The sequence below is a fragment of the Rhinolophus sinicus genome, chromosome 14, assembly GCF_057876585.1.
Source record: "Rhinolophus sinicus isolate RSI-liver-muscle chromosome 14, RSI-T2T, whole genome shotgun sequence".
In the NCBI taxonomy this organism is placed as follows: Eukaryota; Metazoa; Chordata; class Mammalia; order Chiroptera; family Rhinolophidae; genus Rhinolophus; species Rhinolophus sinicus.
In genome coordinates, this window is record NC_142514.1 from 13969377 (window position 1) to 13985089 (window position 15713).

At 55.7% G+C, this 15713-nt stretch overlaps 1 protein-coding gene across 16 annotated transcripts; it reads right to left on the minus strand.

Moving 5' to 3' along the window:
* Positions 1-747: 747 nt before the first annotated feature.
* On the minus strand, positions 748-14108 carry SH2D5 (SH2 domain containing 5). Of its 16 annotated transcripts, XM_088790334.1 has the most exons (12): positions 13519-14105; positions 13181-13337; positions 12237-12345; positions 9625-9867; positions 9202-9282; positions 8634-8708; positions 7419-7565; positions 5914-6162; positions 5575-5749; positions 5039-5147; positions 3595-3754; positions 748-2931 (listed from the first exon to the last, which is right to left on the minus strand). In XM_088790334.1, the coding sequence occupies exons 4-12, from the start codon at positions 9709-9711 to the stop codon at positions 2728-2730; spliced, it is 1287 nt and encodes a 428-aa protein (XP_088646460.1). In that variant the 5' UTR covers positions 9712-9867; positions 12237-12345; positions 13181-13337; positions 13519-14105; the 3' UTR covers positions 748-2727. The 16 variants fall into 16 exon arrangements, with proteins under 16 accessions (XP_088646460.1, XP_088646465.1, XP_088646454.1 ...); XM_088790339.1 differs by lacking the exon at positions 13181-13337 and having other exon boundaries at positions 5575-5746; positions 12237-12348; positions 13519-14108; XM_088790328.1 differs by lacking the exon at positions 13181-13337 and having other exon boundaries at positions 9625-9753.
* Between the last annotated feature and the right edge of the window lie 1605 nt (positions 14109-15713).

Here is a 15713-nt window from a genome sequence, read left to right on the forward strand (position 1 = left end):
CTTCTAATGCTGTCCCTCGTTTTTCCTAAGAGTCAAGATTAAGAAACAAAACAAAAACTCTGAGAGCCAAAGTCTTTTTGGCTGCAGAGGCTGCCTGGCCTATCTCTTCCAGCCAGAACAGGACTCCTCCAGGCTCTACTTGTCACAGAAACACTGTCAGCTAGCTGCCAGGCATTGCGATAGGCACTGGGAAATGGCCCAATCCCTGCCCTCCTGGAACCCACAGACTAGTCTAGCTGGGGAGACCGACATCGGAAACAAATCTCCCACATACAAAAATCCCATAAACGAACAAGTAATTACAAACTAAAGCACCAGTTCTATGGAACATCCAACAACCTCACCCAACACTCCCACAGTGGAAGACGGGCTTCCTGAAAGTGACAGGAACTGAGATGGGAAGGTTGAAGAGTTAACCAGGCAAAGGGCAGGGAGGAGGACAAGGAGACCCGTCCAGACTGTGCAAAGGTCCAGCGGTATGTTACAGGAGCAGTAGGAAAGCCCAAGTGGCCAGAGCACACGACTTGAGTCTTTTTCTTGTAGGAAATAACTAGTGAAGGTTTTAAACAGGAGGACATGATTTCAATAAATATCCCAATCTGATTCCTTCAGGACATCCTGTGCCTCTGAGGACAGGACCTGTCTGGTTTACCTTTCAGCATCAGCTGAAGGTATGTTTGGCAAACAACAAAACAGGCAAACTAAACAAAGACCTCACCTGTCAAAGGAAAAGTTTGTACTAGACAATCCGAAGAAATGCATTTTATTTGTAGTACACACAGTAAGGAGAGCTGGGTTACCCAGGTGGTACTCGCTGGAACAAAGAAAATTGATCTATAATTAAGACGTTGAAGCATCTGCACACTTGGGTCAAAAATCTTGCCCTATTTGTACCACATGAGCAATAAATGCTGTGTGAAGGAAATGTTAAAGTGCTTTGGGGCCATTTCTGACACCTTGTCCACAGGATAATTTGCACAACAAAATATATCCATCACAGAGGTAATAAGCTTTGGCCTAAGTCTGGGCCAGTTACAGGTCTTCTTAAATGTGCAACTCCAGGGCTATAATCCTGGGCACCTCAGGTCCTTTCCAGGGCATTGTAGGGCTGGGGCCTCCCACTAGGGACCAGGGCTTTCCCCAGGGAGATGGGTTCTGGTGGCAATGGCCATAAAGTGAGTCCCAGGTTTCCACTCACGTTCAGTACAAAAATCAGTGCTGCAGTTCCAGTGAAAAGAGCCCCCAAAGCACAGCTTTCTCCTATCCCTTGTGACAGGAATGATAAAGTCCTGAGCTAAGACCATTACCTGGACTGGGGGTGCCAAAAGTGGGGGAACAAGAGCTTCTGAGGATCCTCCTTCCTTTCTCTTCTGTTGGGGCTGCCATCTTCATTCCAGGAGTCAGAAGTCTATTACTTTTCAAGGCACTGAACAGAGTCACATCCCACTCTCAGATAGGGAGAGGGCAGCCCCCAGACTCACGACTGTCTCTGCTTCAGAAATAGAAGTTCATCCAAAGTAAACTTGCTCCCTAACTTGGTAGATTCGTGTCTATCAAGTTCACTTATAAAGGGGATACCTTGATCTGTCAGTCAGCACAGGACCAGTGCCTTAGACTAGAATCAGTTCTGTGGGCCCCCTCTGGACACTGAGGACAAGACCCTTCTGGTAGGACCCACATCAGTTCTAGCTTTGGATGGCTTTGCTGACCCCATCACCAATGGAACTGGCCTAATGTGGTGACAGCCCTGGTCAGCACCATGCTAAGAGAAATGCCAGCATCAGGTGGCTTCCCAGGCAGTTGCCAAACCTAGACTGCAGCCTGCAAGCTGAGCTGGGCAGGGTCCTGGGCACTCCTCTAAGCCTGCAGCTCACTGCTAGCCCCTCCCAGTCAAGTGGCCAAAGGAAATGCACCTGGGTCTATGTATGTGCCTTTGTGGTTCTCAGGCATGTGAGGGGATGAGGCTGGGCATCCATTCCCAGTGGAAAGAATCACAACCTGGGGTTTTCAGTGAGACAAACCAGCCTTCACAAATAATGCACTCAGATTCTTTGCCTTGTTTGCTGGTTCACCTCCCTTTCTGCACAGGTGTGCCCATGGGCTTTGGGTGGTGGCAAGGCTCTTCGTCCATCCTGCCCTAACCCTCATTCCTCAGAATTCAAGGGAAGACTCAGAGGACTTGAGAGACAGGCAGCCTGGATGTAGCCCACAGGCTCCACCAAGTCACCTCTGTGTCCTTGATGAAGAGGGTGGCTTGCCCCCAGGCCTTTGCCCAAAGTGAGAACTCACTCCTCCTGCCTCCCCAAATACCTCTCCCTCACACTGCCTCGGTCAGGAGCTCTCTGGAGACTCCCAGTCAGGGTCCCAGGGCCTGGCCTGCTTAGGAGAGGGCTAGACCTCCATTGTGAGCAAATCTTCCTGCCCCCCTCAGAAAGCTCCTCTCTTAGGAGTAACGTGAAGCCCAGAGACGACATGCATCCAAAGTCACCTAGCAAGTTCACGGAATCTGGAGCTCCACCTGCCCCTCCTGCAATCCCAAGGGGCCACATGTCATGTGAGAAGCCATGGGCAATTCCCCATCTCAGGGCTCCCCCACACAATCAGCGAAGTGATGAAAGACGGGTCCAAGAGGCAGAGTAACTGGATGGAACTGGTGGCCAGTGAGGAGGATGAAGGATGAGCCAGGCGCCAGGATGAGGCAGGGCCTATTGGTGTGGGGCGGGCCTCCTAGCCCAGGCCCTGCAGTTCTGCCTCGGATTTGGCATGGCTTAGGGGCCGGAGTGTCCGGGAAGGCCTGACCTCGGGTCCACAGTCCTGCTCTTCATAGCTGGGGTTCAGGCGGCCCATGTCGAGGGAGCAGAAGAGGCTGCGCTCAGTCCCAGCATGGTGCTCCACCAGAGCCTCCAGGCTGGGGAACTCAGCTGGCAGGTGCTGCGGGAAGAAGGGGCTTCAGTTCCAGCTTCCCCTCCTCCATGGCTGCTGCTGGGCACCAACCTCTCCCTCACTTGGGATCCTGCCCCGCTTCAGAGAGGAGGCAATTTGAGCTCAGAGAGGTCACTGTCATGCTCACAGCAGAACCAGACACAATTTCCTCAGTGTCTCTCCTCCCAGCCTGGACAGGACTGAGGCACTTTGCGTGGAGGTTATGGCTCACATTTAAAAAGCACCACCTGTCCCCTACCCCTACCCCGCCCATCCCAGTCCCTAGAAACTTGTGATCAGCTAAGACTCCAGACCTGGAGACTCAGAGGCTGTATGAGCTTAGACAAACCCCTACCCTCTCTTAAGTCAGCTTCCTCCTCTGCTAGGAGATGGTTACGGCGTGGGAAAGCAATAATTTCAAAAGCCGGGATTCCTATAGCCCCAGACTCTGCTAGAGGTACCCTCCAAAAGTCACTGGGAGGACTCAAGGCCCAACCCATAGATAGAGGTGGGCTCCAGCAGGGCCAATGACGAAGGAGCTGAATGAAGTGAAATAAGGGGTGGGGCCAGAGAGAGCCAATAGGTGACTGGGATAAGGGTGAGGTGGGCTCAATAGTTAGAGAGGGGCGGGGCTTGAGGGCAAGGGGCGGGGCCAGCTGCCGGTACTCTTACCTCCACGCTGTAGCGACCCAGGAGGTTCCGGAAGACTTGGTGCGGCACCACACCGCACTGTGTCCGCACCGACAGGCACCACTGGCCGCTGGCGCCCGGCTCAGGCCACAACAGGAAGGCCCCAAGCACGTCTCTCCGCAGCAGGGCAAGGGCACTGGGCCTGGGAGGGCAGAAGAAGAGGCTGAAGGTGGGACCCTAGTTGGGACCCTAGCTTCAGGTTGCTCCCTGGCAATGGCATAACAGCCCCACAGCATCGGAACACAATGCCTGGGCGGACAACCGGAAGCTTTTAGACTTCTTTTCGGAAAGGTTTCTAGAGGGTCCTTAACTGACCATTTCAAGACTCAGTCAGGAGAATTTTAACCATGTTTCCCTGAAAATAAGACTGGGTTTTATACCGCATTTCCCCAAAAATTAATAAGATCTTATATTAATTTTTGCTCCAAAAGATGCATTAGGGCGTATTTTCAGGAGATGTCTTACTTTTTCATGTACAACAACCTACATTTATTCAAAGACAGTCATGTCATCTACTGGAACATAGTCCTAATATACTAAATGCGTCCATCTGGGGGGGGCTGGCGCGGTGGCTCAGGCGGTTGGAGCATGTCCTCTCAACCACAAGGTTGCCGGTTCCATGCCCGCAAGTGGGCTGCGCCCCCGCCCTGCAACTAACAATGGCAACTGGACCTGGAGCTGAGCTGCGCCCTCCACAACTAAGATTGAAAGGACAACAACTTGACTTGGAAAAAGTCCTGGTAGTACACACTGTTCCCCAATAAAGCCCTATTCCCCTCCCCCCCAAAAAAAATCTAAGATTTCTCTTTAAAACAAATAAAATAAATTCATCTGTCTGGCTGACGATCTTAACTGGGGCTTGTTTTCGGGGTAGGTCTTATTTTTGGGGAAACACGGTAAAGAGCTGACATTTAGGGAGCTGTGACCCGGTGGGTACTGAAGTCTTGACTCATCTGAATCACAGTGGTACCTCAGTTTTCGAACGTCTTCGTTGACGAACATTTCGGTTTACGAACGCCATAAATTATGGATCTATAATATTATTAGATAGTAAAATTTATGCTAAATTTGCAGTTTTAGGGGTTGATTTTAAAGGTCTGGAACGGATTAATCCATCTTGCATTACTTTCTATGAGGAAACCATGCCTCGGTTTTCGAACGTTTCAGAACTCGAACGGTCTTCCGGAACAGATTACGTTCGAAAACCGAGGTACCCCTGTACCTCACTTGATCCTCTCCACAGCCCTGGGATGAAGGTCCTTTGATTATCCTCACTTTACATTTGAGAGAACTAAGGGTGCTGAAGTCCCTGAGGTCAGGAGCACTCTGCCCTCCTACAGGAATGTGCTTGTGCCTGGGGGTGAGGAACACAGCCTATTTCTCTGCCCACCCCCAGGGGTTGGACACCCTGCCAGGCCCCTCCTACCTGGAGAGGCCAGCAAACGCCCAGATGTTCTCCGTCAGGCTGCCATCACTCTCCACCAGGCATGAAGGGCCGCCAGGACCCCAAGGCCACGCCTCCCACGCAGCAGGAACTATGGAGACCACCCAGGGGGCAGAGGGAGAAAGGCTGTCCGGTCCCCTCCTGTGCCCAGCCCAGCCCACCCCACAGGCCCCATGACCCCACACTTGTCTCCTCATCAAGCTGCTCCCTCCCAGTCCAATAGGCTTACAATCCAGTCTCCCCAAAAGGCACATCCACACACAGGCACAGCCCCACTCACACCCACTCACCAGTTAAAGCACATCCACAGCCGTGCAGTGCCCAGTGCAAGCCCCTGGCACGCAGACCTGGATGCACTAACCCATGTGGACACGATGCATATTCATTCCCACCACAGGCATCTGAGGCATAGTCACAGCCTTGCAGAAACGGACACTCAGGTGCACCCTCTCGGACTCACACTGGTGTACACAGGCCTGGGCCCCAGGTACGCCTGAGGCAGGTGCTCCGCTACTCACAGGCCTCCCGGGCTGACAGCTGCAGCTGGGTCTCGTAGGTGCAGCCACGGTAGGCCCCGGAGCGGATCACCTTGCTGCGGATAGCCTTCTTGCGTACCAGTGTGGGTGAGCAGTAGGGATTCCCCAGGCGGGCATGGCGGGTGAACCCACGGCCTTCCAAGTCGGGCAGCTCCTTCTAGGACACCAAGAGGGGCCCAGAAGAGCAGACAGGTCAGACTCCATCATGTCAGGTCAGGTGAAGCCCCCTCCCTCTGAGGTCCAGAACTGCCCCACATGACCCCCAAACCTTCACCCAGTTCCCTTCTCCACTGCCCACTCCCTGGCTGGGGTGCTGCCTACCCCACTTCCCATGGACCGGTCTGCAGGCAGCCGCCGAAAGGAGACCAGTGCATGAACGTTCTGTGAGAGCTGATCACGGCCGAAGGGTTCCCGTACTAGGCCAGTGGGTGGCCCAGGGCTGGGCAGTGGCTTCAGGGGCACATCCCCTGCAGGCCCCGAGCAGGGCTCAGGCTGTACCCGCTCCTCAGGGTGCTGTAAGAGGTAAGTGAGCTGGAAGGAGCGGCAAAGGAGCAGGTGCAGGATCTGGACCTAGGGAGAGGAGGGATGGGGCTCAGTTCAGGGAGGTCTCCTAGGAACTCCTTAGGCAGCAACCTACTCACCATGGGAGAATGCTGCCCCTCGGTTTGTAACACTCTTCCCATTCTTCCTGGGAAAACTCAGTTATCCCTCAGAACCTCACCACCATGCAGCCTCCCACACCAGCTTCCTTTATTCATTTAACAAATACTGAGCCTCTGCTTTGTTCCAGGCATTATGCTTGGAGCTGGGAATGCCTGGGCTAAATGCACCCCCTCCCCCTGGGTTGACCACCCTCACCCCATGCACTGGGTCAGTACCCTCGTAAAGGAGTGGCTAAGAACCCAAGCCCTGTCGTCACAGAACCTGGAGCCAATCTTGGTTCTGTCACTTAGGAGCTGCTGTGTGACCCTGGGCAGAGCATGGCACCTCTGTCCTCTGATTCTTCATCCCCACCTCCCTGTGCTCCTTTAATGACATGGAGCATAGACTCCCCAGCATAAACCCAGCACTTTCTACCCACCACACACATCATCCAGACCGAACACATTGGAACTCTGAGCTCCATCCCAAAGATCGATGGCCATGTCTCCGCCACCTGTCACTCCAGTAGCCAGCACAGGGCTTGACATACAGGGGTGATATCAAATGCTTACTGGATGGAACCACAGCCAGCCTCTGTTGGCTAAATGATTGGCTGCCAAGGCTCTGTTCATGACAGTCACATTGGCTTTGACTTCTGGGATCTCTCCGCCCCCCAACTTGCTCCACGGGACCAAGCACTGGAACCTGGGCCCAGCCTCTGCTCTCCAAGTCCTCCAGTGTCTGGGATTAGGGACAGACAGATGACAGAGTATGGCTCATGTCACAGGACCCCAGAAGGGAGGGGCAGTCTAGAGGAGTCAAGGTGGGCTTCACAGACACCTGGGCTGAGCCTTGCAGGGCAAGCTGAAATTTGTCAGGCTGAGAAGGAAAGGGCATTCCAGGCGGAGAGAACAGCAGGAGCAAAAGCCTGGCAGGATGATCCTCCAATCTCCAAGCATATGGCCTGGTCCCCATGGCATGCTGAGGCCACAGACTTGCTTTTGTGGCATCCTCCGTGGGCAGAGCCCCAGAAGGAGCCGGTGTGGCAATGGGTGGACGTCTGGAGGGGACTCAAGCCAGTGTGGCTAAGCGCTGCAAGGCCTCAGCCCCTGGAACCAATGGTGATGCACAGCACACCCCCACCCCAGCCTCAGTGGTGGTCCCCCTGCCTGGGCCCCAGATACCTCTCCAGGCTGGCTGCCCACAAAGAGGTGACAGAAAAGCTTGCTGGCCGGACTCCGGGGGTTTCGGGCCACAAAGGCAAACTGGCAGTCAGCTGGGCACCAGGTGGAGTAGAGTATTCGCCTCAGGGCGTGCGCCATCAAGAGCACCTGGGGAGGCAGCAGGCATGACAGCCTCCATCAGACCCACCACCTGGCCTGCAGCTGCCAGCCCAGTGTGCACCAGCCCTGCGGGCCCCACACACCTGTTGGCAGGACTCTCAGGCCTGCTCTCCAGCCTGTGTGCTCAGTTTAGGACCCACCCAGCTCTTGGGTGAAGGACTCTCCCTCCTTCCGGGCCTGTCCAAACCCTGCTCCACACTGAAACCCTTATCCTTCGCATGACCACTGGGCTTGGCTCTCTTGCTGGCTGGACTCGCCACGCCCATGTTATGGCACTGAGGCCAGAGCATTCCCGGCCCACCAGGTCACAGAGAGGCAGTGGCGGCAGGCCCTGGGGTTGCACGCCTAGTCTCCGGCGTCAGATGACCGGGGTTTAAATCCTGGCTCTGCCACTCACTATCTGTGTGTCCTGGGCAGGTGAGTATAGCCCTCGGAGCCCTTGTGACAGGGTGAAGTTGTGATAGTACCCCTGTGATGGGGCTGGTGGTGGCGTCAGTGAGACCTCGTGCAAGTGGCACGGGACCTGACCCCAGGGCCCCCTCAATGCACAGCTCGGGGACACCGTTTGCACCAGTCTTCGGAGAGTGGCGCCAGAGTTGCGACGTGCGCAGTCTGGAATGCAGTTAGTGTTCACCACATGTTGGCTTGTGTCACCAGGAGGAGGATGGACGATGAAGCAGCGGCTCCCAACCAGCCTCCAGCCTGAGTGCGGCCCCCCTCCCACAGCCATGAGAGGCGGCCAACACTAGGCAGGCCTGCACAGAGGCCTGGGGACTTGCCAAAACCTCATGGGGCTGCATAGTCTTGATGCTCAGGCCAGGAGGTGGCTCCTGGTGGAGATTTTGGAGGCCCAAGGACAGGGGATAGAGGATAAACTGTTGCCCACTGAGCTTGCCCTGGGGGAGGCCCCTTAGGGAGAGGACTCCACAGGCCCCAGCTGGTTCAGAAGCCAGGAGGCTCAAGGCACAGCCCAGGGCCTGGGTGGAGGCGAGTGCATCCTGAGGAAGGGGGACACCTGCCTGGCCAGTCCTCACCTGCACCCACATGGGCTCCTACCTCACCCTCCCCGCTGTACATCTTGAGACCCTGAAGGCTGAATTGCAGGATGACGGCCCGGCGTCTGTGACATTCCTGCGTGGGAGAGAGTTGTTGGGGGGCAGGCGTTACCTCCCTGGGTCTGCCCAGCCCAGCCCAGCCTCAACACCAGTCACCACAGGCTGGTCAGCCATCTCCACCCCACTGGCCAAAGGACTGAGCTCTGGACAATGGACCCCCCAGGAGCCAGGGAAATGGTTCCCAGCAGACCACCCTGCAGCCAGGGCGATAGCCGGTCATGTTCTGACCGTCAACCACATGTCCCACCTATGGCTGCCACCCATGGGGCACAAATCACAACTGCCCAAGGGAAAAGAGACTCTGGGCATAAGAAACGAGGCTCCATGAGCCTGGGTGTGGTCCTGGGGCCCACCTTTCAGCATGGCTTTGATCTTGCCCCTCCCTGGGCCTCACTTGCTCCACCTCTATGATTTGGGGGTGGAGTGGATCAGATGGTTTCAGGAGCGTTCGCAACCTGCCATCCCAAGGCTGTGAAGCCACCAGGAAGTGCCTTCCTCAGCTCCCCTACCTTCAGTGTCCACAGCTGCTGTTGCACAAGCCACACACTCTCCTGGGTGTCCAGGTTGTCCACGGAGAAGGAGCCCACGTACTGTTTGGGGCGTGGGTGGGAGGCAGGCAGGGCATCAGGCCCAAGGCTTCCGGCCTCTATCCACCAAATGCCGCCCCTCCAAACACACACTCTGCTATGCTGTCACGTAAGCCGTAGACAGTGACAGAGCACTGTACTCGGAGTCCAGGCTCTGCTACTTTCCTAGCAGGTGGCCTTGGTCAAGCCACTCAGCCACCTCCTCATCTGTGCCCGCACACACATTCCAGAGCCTGGGCCAGGGAGGGAAGAAATCTGTCCTCCCCACAGCTGCTCCCCAGCCCCAGGACCTGCCACCCAGTCGCCACCTACCAGAGCACACCCCATGAGGGCAGCCCCACTCACCTGGGCAAACTTGGTGATGCACCTGGGCCGGTGAGTGGCAGGGCCGCAGTCGGAGGCCCTCCGGCCCCCGGCCCCAGCCTTCTGCATGGGCCCCAGGATGCCCAGCTTCAAGCCCCACGGGAGAGAAGGCTGCAAAGGGCAGGGGAGAAGGGTTGGTCCCTAGGCAATCAAGGCACAGTGTTCCCCATCAGAGGACAGTGAGCTCCTTTGTCCGACAAATCCTTACTGAGCACGTACAGTGTCCTGGGGACAGAAAACAGAGCCCTGAACAAAATGACAAACTCCCTCCTGCCCTCATGAAGCCAACATTCTCCTGAGGGCGAAAGACATTAAGTAAGATATGGAATATGCTGGATGGTGACAAAGCAGGGAGGAGGCTATGAAATGCAAGTTGGGGGTTGACAACAGCCTGAAGGCCTTCCTGAGGACTGAGGTTTGAGGAAATGTTCAAGTAAGGGGTGTGGCAGTCCACGCCCTGGGTCCAACACTGAAACCTCTGGAAGGAGGGGGTAAGGACATGTAACCAGCTGCTACAAAGAGCCAGGGGAGATGGGGTGTGACAGCAGGGAGATCAGTCTGCGAAAGCTTCAGTGTCACACTAGGGAATTTAGGCTCGGCCCTGTGGGCAGTGAGGAGCCACAGCGGTTTCCAGGGTAGGAGCTCTGTGGTCTAAGGTGGGGCCCATGAGCTGGATGGTTAGAGCCACTTCACAGGCCCCTGGCTTAGTCAGTCAGCTCAGCCTGACTCCAGCCCCTGCCCAAAGCCCCCAACCCGAGAGTGCACTGATGCTGAGTCAGGAGGTAAGGAAAGTGGACGTTGCCCCAGGCCCCCAGCCCAGGCTCTGGTCTTTCCTGGGGTCTCTGTCTCCCAGATCTGCTAGTGGAGGAAAGGAGGAAAACCCCCTTAGTAGACTGTTTTCAAGGGCAGGGAGAACGTTTACTCCCCATTAGAGCTCAGGACCACAGCTGGTGTCAATGAATATGGTATCATGACAAAGAATGGCTGACTGCCTCTGCCTGGGTCCCTGAGGATTCTGCCCCCTCAGTCTTTCCTGGGGCCCACTTAAGCCCCCGCCTCCATCCTGGCTGGCACTGTCTCACCAGCCGACTTGTAATCACTGCACTTGGGATCAGAAAGACCTGGATCAAAATCCTGTGTGATTTTGGGCAAGCCACTTCACCTCTCTGAGCCTCTGTTTCCTCACCCCCAAACCTAGAATAATGTGAGGGGTCAATGAGAACTGAATGGAGGAGCAGGCACCCAGCATGATGCCAACAGGCTCGGCCAGGCTTGGAGCTGAACAAATGCTCAACAAATATGGTCTCACAGGGGGATGGGGGCCCGCAGAGCCTGCTGTTCAGGAGGGAGCTTGGCAGACAGGGAGGTCTGACCACTTTCAGTGCCCTCCTTGCACCGGGACACACACCCGACAGGAGACCATCCAGTCTGGGAGGATGCGGCAGCAGGGGAAGCCTGCCTGAGGGCTGTGATTCCTGACAGGATAAAGCCAGGATCAGACAGGGTGCCGGGCAGGAAATGGGTGTGTCCTGGGGGTGCTTCACCTAGAAGTCCTTGGAGAAGGAGGCTTTGGGAGCTTTGGAACTGATGCATTTAGTTCCAGGAGCCCAGAACAGCCCCAACCTCTGCCTGCCCGGGTGGAGGTACCAGCTGCGATCTACTACGATCTACTTAACTTTCAATCTACTAACTTTTGGTGAGCAGCTGCCCAGGAAGAGCCAGAATATAAAGGCTGCGCTGTCTCCTCCCTCAGGTAGCCTCTCCCCTTCTGTTTTTCTGGGCCCTTGCACCCTCAAGGGTTTTGATCCTGATCATTCTTCACCTCGTGTCCATTACCTCTTGTTCTTTTTATGTTTAAATAAAGCAAAGTTAGACACGTAACAGGCACAAAAGCTATGTGCTCCCTGCCCTCCCCTTCCAGGTATGGATATGGGGGCTTCCAGTGAGGTCGGGGATGCCCTGTGCCCCCAAGAGGTGGGGAACAGAGGCCGCAAAGACCAAAAACCAAATGGGCGAAAAGGAGACCGAGACAGAACAGAGGATGAAAAGGGGCCACAGAAGAGGGAACAATGAGGGATGAGAAAGACAAAAGAAGGGATAAAGGAGAGATGGGAGGAGAGAGAGATAAGGAGCACATTTCTCATCCTGCCTGTGCTGACACAGCCCCTCAGATACTGAGTGTATGTAAGACCGAAAGGAGACACATGGGTTATGACACACGCACACACTTGCCGTCACACACACCGAGACAGCTGTGTCTAGGGCTGTGAACAGCCTCTGCCGTCCAGATCCAGAGCTGCAGCTTTCCTGGGGACATCCCACGTCCAGGCAGTGAGGGTGGGGGTGGGGAGGCCACTGGCCCTCTATGAGCCCCCCCACCCCACTACTACGGGATCCTTCCCCTACCCCCTGGAAACTGGAAATTTGTCCCTTCTTCCTCCCTCCTCAAATGAAGCACAACACATTTAAGCGCCAGGCCTATAATTGAGGGCTAGGCAGGGGACCAGGGAGGGTACCAGACTCATCCTGATCCTGGAAACACACCTGCAGACCCCTTCCACACACAAACACCCACTCACCACTTTGGACCAGACCTGTTTTTCCGAGGTTTTACCCAGAAGCCTGCCTGGACCAGCACCTCCTTAAGGGGACACCTCTGGAATGAGCCTCTTCTCTTGCTCCTCTGAGGTTTTCCTGGTGGCCCTGCTGAGGGATAGAGGCCTGGATAGGTTGACTTGCCCAGAGGGTTCAAGGGCAGAGGCCCTCTGCAGCACTGCATCATAGCTGAGTGAAGTTATAGGGAAGATCCCCCTTTCCGGCATCCTGGGAGACCACTCAGCCTGCAGACTCTGGGCTTAGCAAAGGGTCGCTCAGGGGAGTGAAGCCACTTGACCAAGGTCACACAGCATAAGAAGAGAGCAAGCTGGGAGGCAAACCCAGGTCTCTGGGGCTCTTCCTAGAGGTCATGGCAGTGACCTTCTGCTCATACTCCCCCCCCTCCCAAGTAAACAGGGGGCCCACCTTTACAGTTTGGTGAGTCCCAGCCTATCCAGCTGCCCAGAACACCTAAGGTGCTGGGGGCGGATCTGATCAGCAAAACTGCTTCCAGCCAGAGGGTCCGGGGCTGCAGGAACCACCTCAGTCACCCGCTTCACCCCACAGCCTCTGGCTCAGGCACACAGAAGAGGTCTAGGCCCCAATACACCTTTCGGTGTCACCCCGTCCCGGGAGGGGTGTACTTGTTTGTTTCTCCTGAGCATATTTCCGAGGGGGGCTACGTATCAGGTGAACAAAACACAGTCCCAGCCCTCGCAGAGCACACAAGCCCGGTTGGGGGACGGTGCCGGAAACCAACAAGATTTCGAGGGCGAGGGGTAAATAATTTGGAGAGAAATACAGTCAAGTGAGGAGGCTCTGCGTTGCGTGTGTGGCGGGGAGGTGCTATCTAATACACGGTGGTCGAGGACGGCCTCTCCAAACAGACGACACTGAGCGGAACGTGCTGTTTTTAGGATTAAGCGGGGCCGAAGCCACGTACCGCGCCAGCACCGCCGCGGTGCAGAGCGCTCCCCCGCGTGGGTTATTAGTCCTGCGTTTATTGTGCTTTCTGGGGAGCGCGGCCAGGGCCAGCTGACAGCCCCCGCCCGGGGCAAAGAAACTCCGCGGTCCCGCCGAGGTGCGAGCGAGGCAGGTTGCTGGACGAGAGACAGCGGAGGTGAAGCCGGAGGTGCTGGCTGGTGATGGTGATGGAGGCACCGGGCAGAGGTGCTCCTCGCCACCCGAAACCCTGCCCCCATCTCTGGGCCTGGGGACCGAGCCCGCGCCCGCCCGACCCGAGCCCCTGCCGGGCTCCCCGGCTCCCCGGAGCTCACTCACCGCGGCCGCCGCGTCTCGAGTCCAGTCGCTGCAGCTCGGCGTGTCTCCGCTGCCCGCCCTGGCGCCCCCACTGCCCCCCACGTGGCCGCGGGAACCAGCCTCCAGGATCACCTGGCGGCGGCGCCCGGCCCTCGCCCACCAATCGGTGCCGGCGGATCGGCTCCGCTCGGCCAAGCCGCCTAATCAGCGGCCGTGAGGGGCCCTGGCACCGCCCCCGCCAGCTCGCGCCCCGACGCTCCGCCTTAAAGGGGGGGCGTCCCTGCCTCTTCTAGGGCGGGGGTGCTGAGTGCCCTGGTCGTCGCTGACAGTTTCCTCCTCCCGGTGAGTCCTTGGCTAGCTCCTCGTCATCCCGTCTTAGCCGGCACTCCTCCTCCGAGAAGCCTTCCCTGACCACCAGTGACTTCGCCACCCCCAGCAGAGCCCTCGCGACTCTTACTGGTCATCTCACCCCGGTCAGTAGTGCGCAAGCGGAGGGGCCTCCTTCCCCAGTGCGCAGGACAGAGCCTGGCTCGTAGTAGGCCTTCAGTGACTGTTGTCTTGACGAGTGAATGAACGCGTTCAGGCCCCGGTCTTTGGGAGAACCGGGCGAGTCTCAGCCTTCCTTCCCTCACCGGGGGTGGGGCGGTGGGGGAGTGGGAGTGGGTCGTGTATCCTCTTCCTCCGCGCCCTTCTCGGAGGAGAATTAACGGAGCCTGCTCAGCTTAGCGTCCGCACTAAGAAGTCTCCTCAGGAACAATGATCATTGTACACAAGCCGTGACCCTGTCCTTCCCGTTGCACTTAGATGGGAGAAAACTGTTGAGCAAATCCAGCTAGAAGTGTCGGTCACAGCTCTGAGCTGGAGAGCACTTTTGTTCCCAACAGGCCAGGCATCCTGTAAGTGCCAACAGAACGAAAAGCAAACCTGATCCAACCCAGCCTTTGGTGTGTATTTAACTTGAAATCTGCAGAGGAAACCCCAGCGACTGCCCATGCCCCACACCTCAGAAATGCCAGGACACAGGGCTCAGGTCCAGTGGGGGAGCAAAGGCTGCAGCCCAGGAGGTGAGCACCCAGACAGAGGGGGGCACAGAACAGAGAAACTTGGCCTGGGTCTGAGGACCTCAGGGGAGTTCCAAGAGAAGGCAAGTTTGAGCTGTGCCTGCCGACAGGGCATCCCTCTGTCTCCCCAGAGAATCTGGATGCCTTCCAGAGGCAACAGGGAGGTGTTTAGAGGCTTGGTCCCAAATCTGGGCACTTTGCCTCGCTAAATGTGGCACCTTGGGCCAACACCTTAATCCCCAGTGTCTCATCTGTGAGTGTTACTGACACCTGACTCACAGGGACTGAGGATCAAGTGAGTCAACGGGGGCGGGCTAAGTGCTTGGCACAGTACCTGACACACAGTGAGTGAAGCACTCAGTAAATAGGAGCTGGTATTAACTAGACTTTGCGTTTATTCTTGAATTTCTTTTATATGCGATTGAATGGCAAGTGTTTATTGAGTTCCGCATGCCAGGTGCTCTGGGAAACCCTTCACCAAGCAGGCCATTTGACAGTCTTGAGTCCAGTAATGAGAAAGATCAAGATGGTTTACAAGTTGGTCCTGCTTTCTGAAAAATCTCGACTTGTGAAACCCAGGGTACACAAAGGATAAAGGGTTAATCTTTACTAACTTTCTATAAAAGAACATGTAAAGTTTAAACACAGAACCTGCCAATTACTAGGTCCACAGTCCTGTTTTGAGACTATTCAGAGAAAACAACGAAAGCCACAACTGATGCATGCAATTTTAAAAATAGTGACAGGAATTTGAAAAAAGACCGAGGAATTAAATTCAGATAGTGAAATAGTTAAAACCAGAGGGATAATTCTGCCTTCTTAAATCTTTTTCAGGAGGGGGGGGACAGAGGGTCAAGATCTGAGTGGCATTACTCTGCTAGGTCCTGGGGATACAGAGATTTGCAACAAAACACACAACACACCACAAAAACCAGATCTGGAAAGATAATTGTGCGAAAGAGGTCTGTGACATTCACTCTTAACTTTACGACCCCCCATGCAGAAATACAATGGCAAAACCAAATACATTTATACATTTCAAGTTCATTCTTTCATTTTTATTTCTGTATCAAGGTAATGTGAGCTATTCCCCCAAGTTGCCAAATTCAATTGATCTAATTCCACTGAAAGCACAGGAACTTTCCAAGAAGCTTC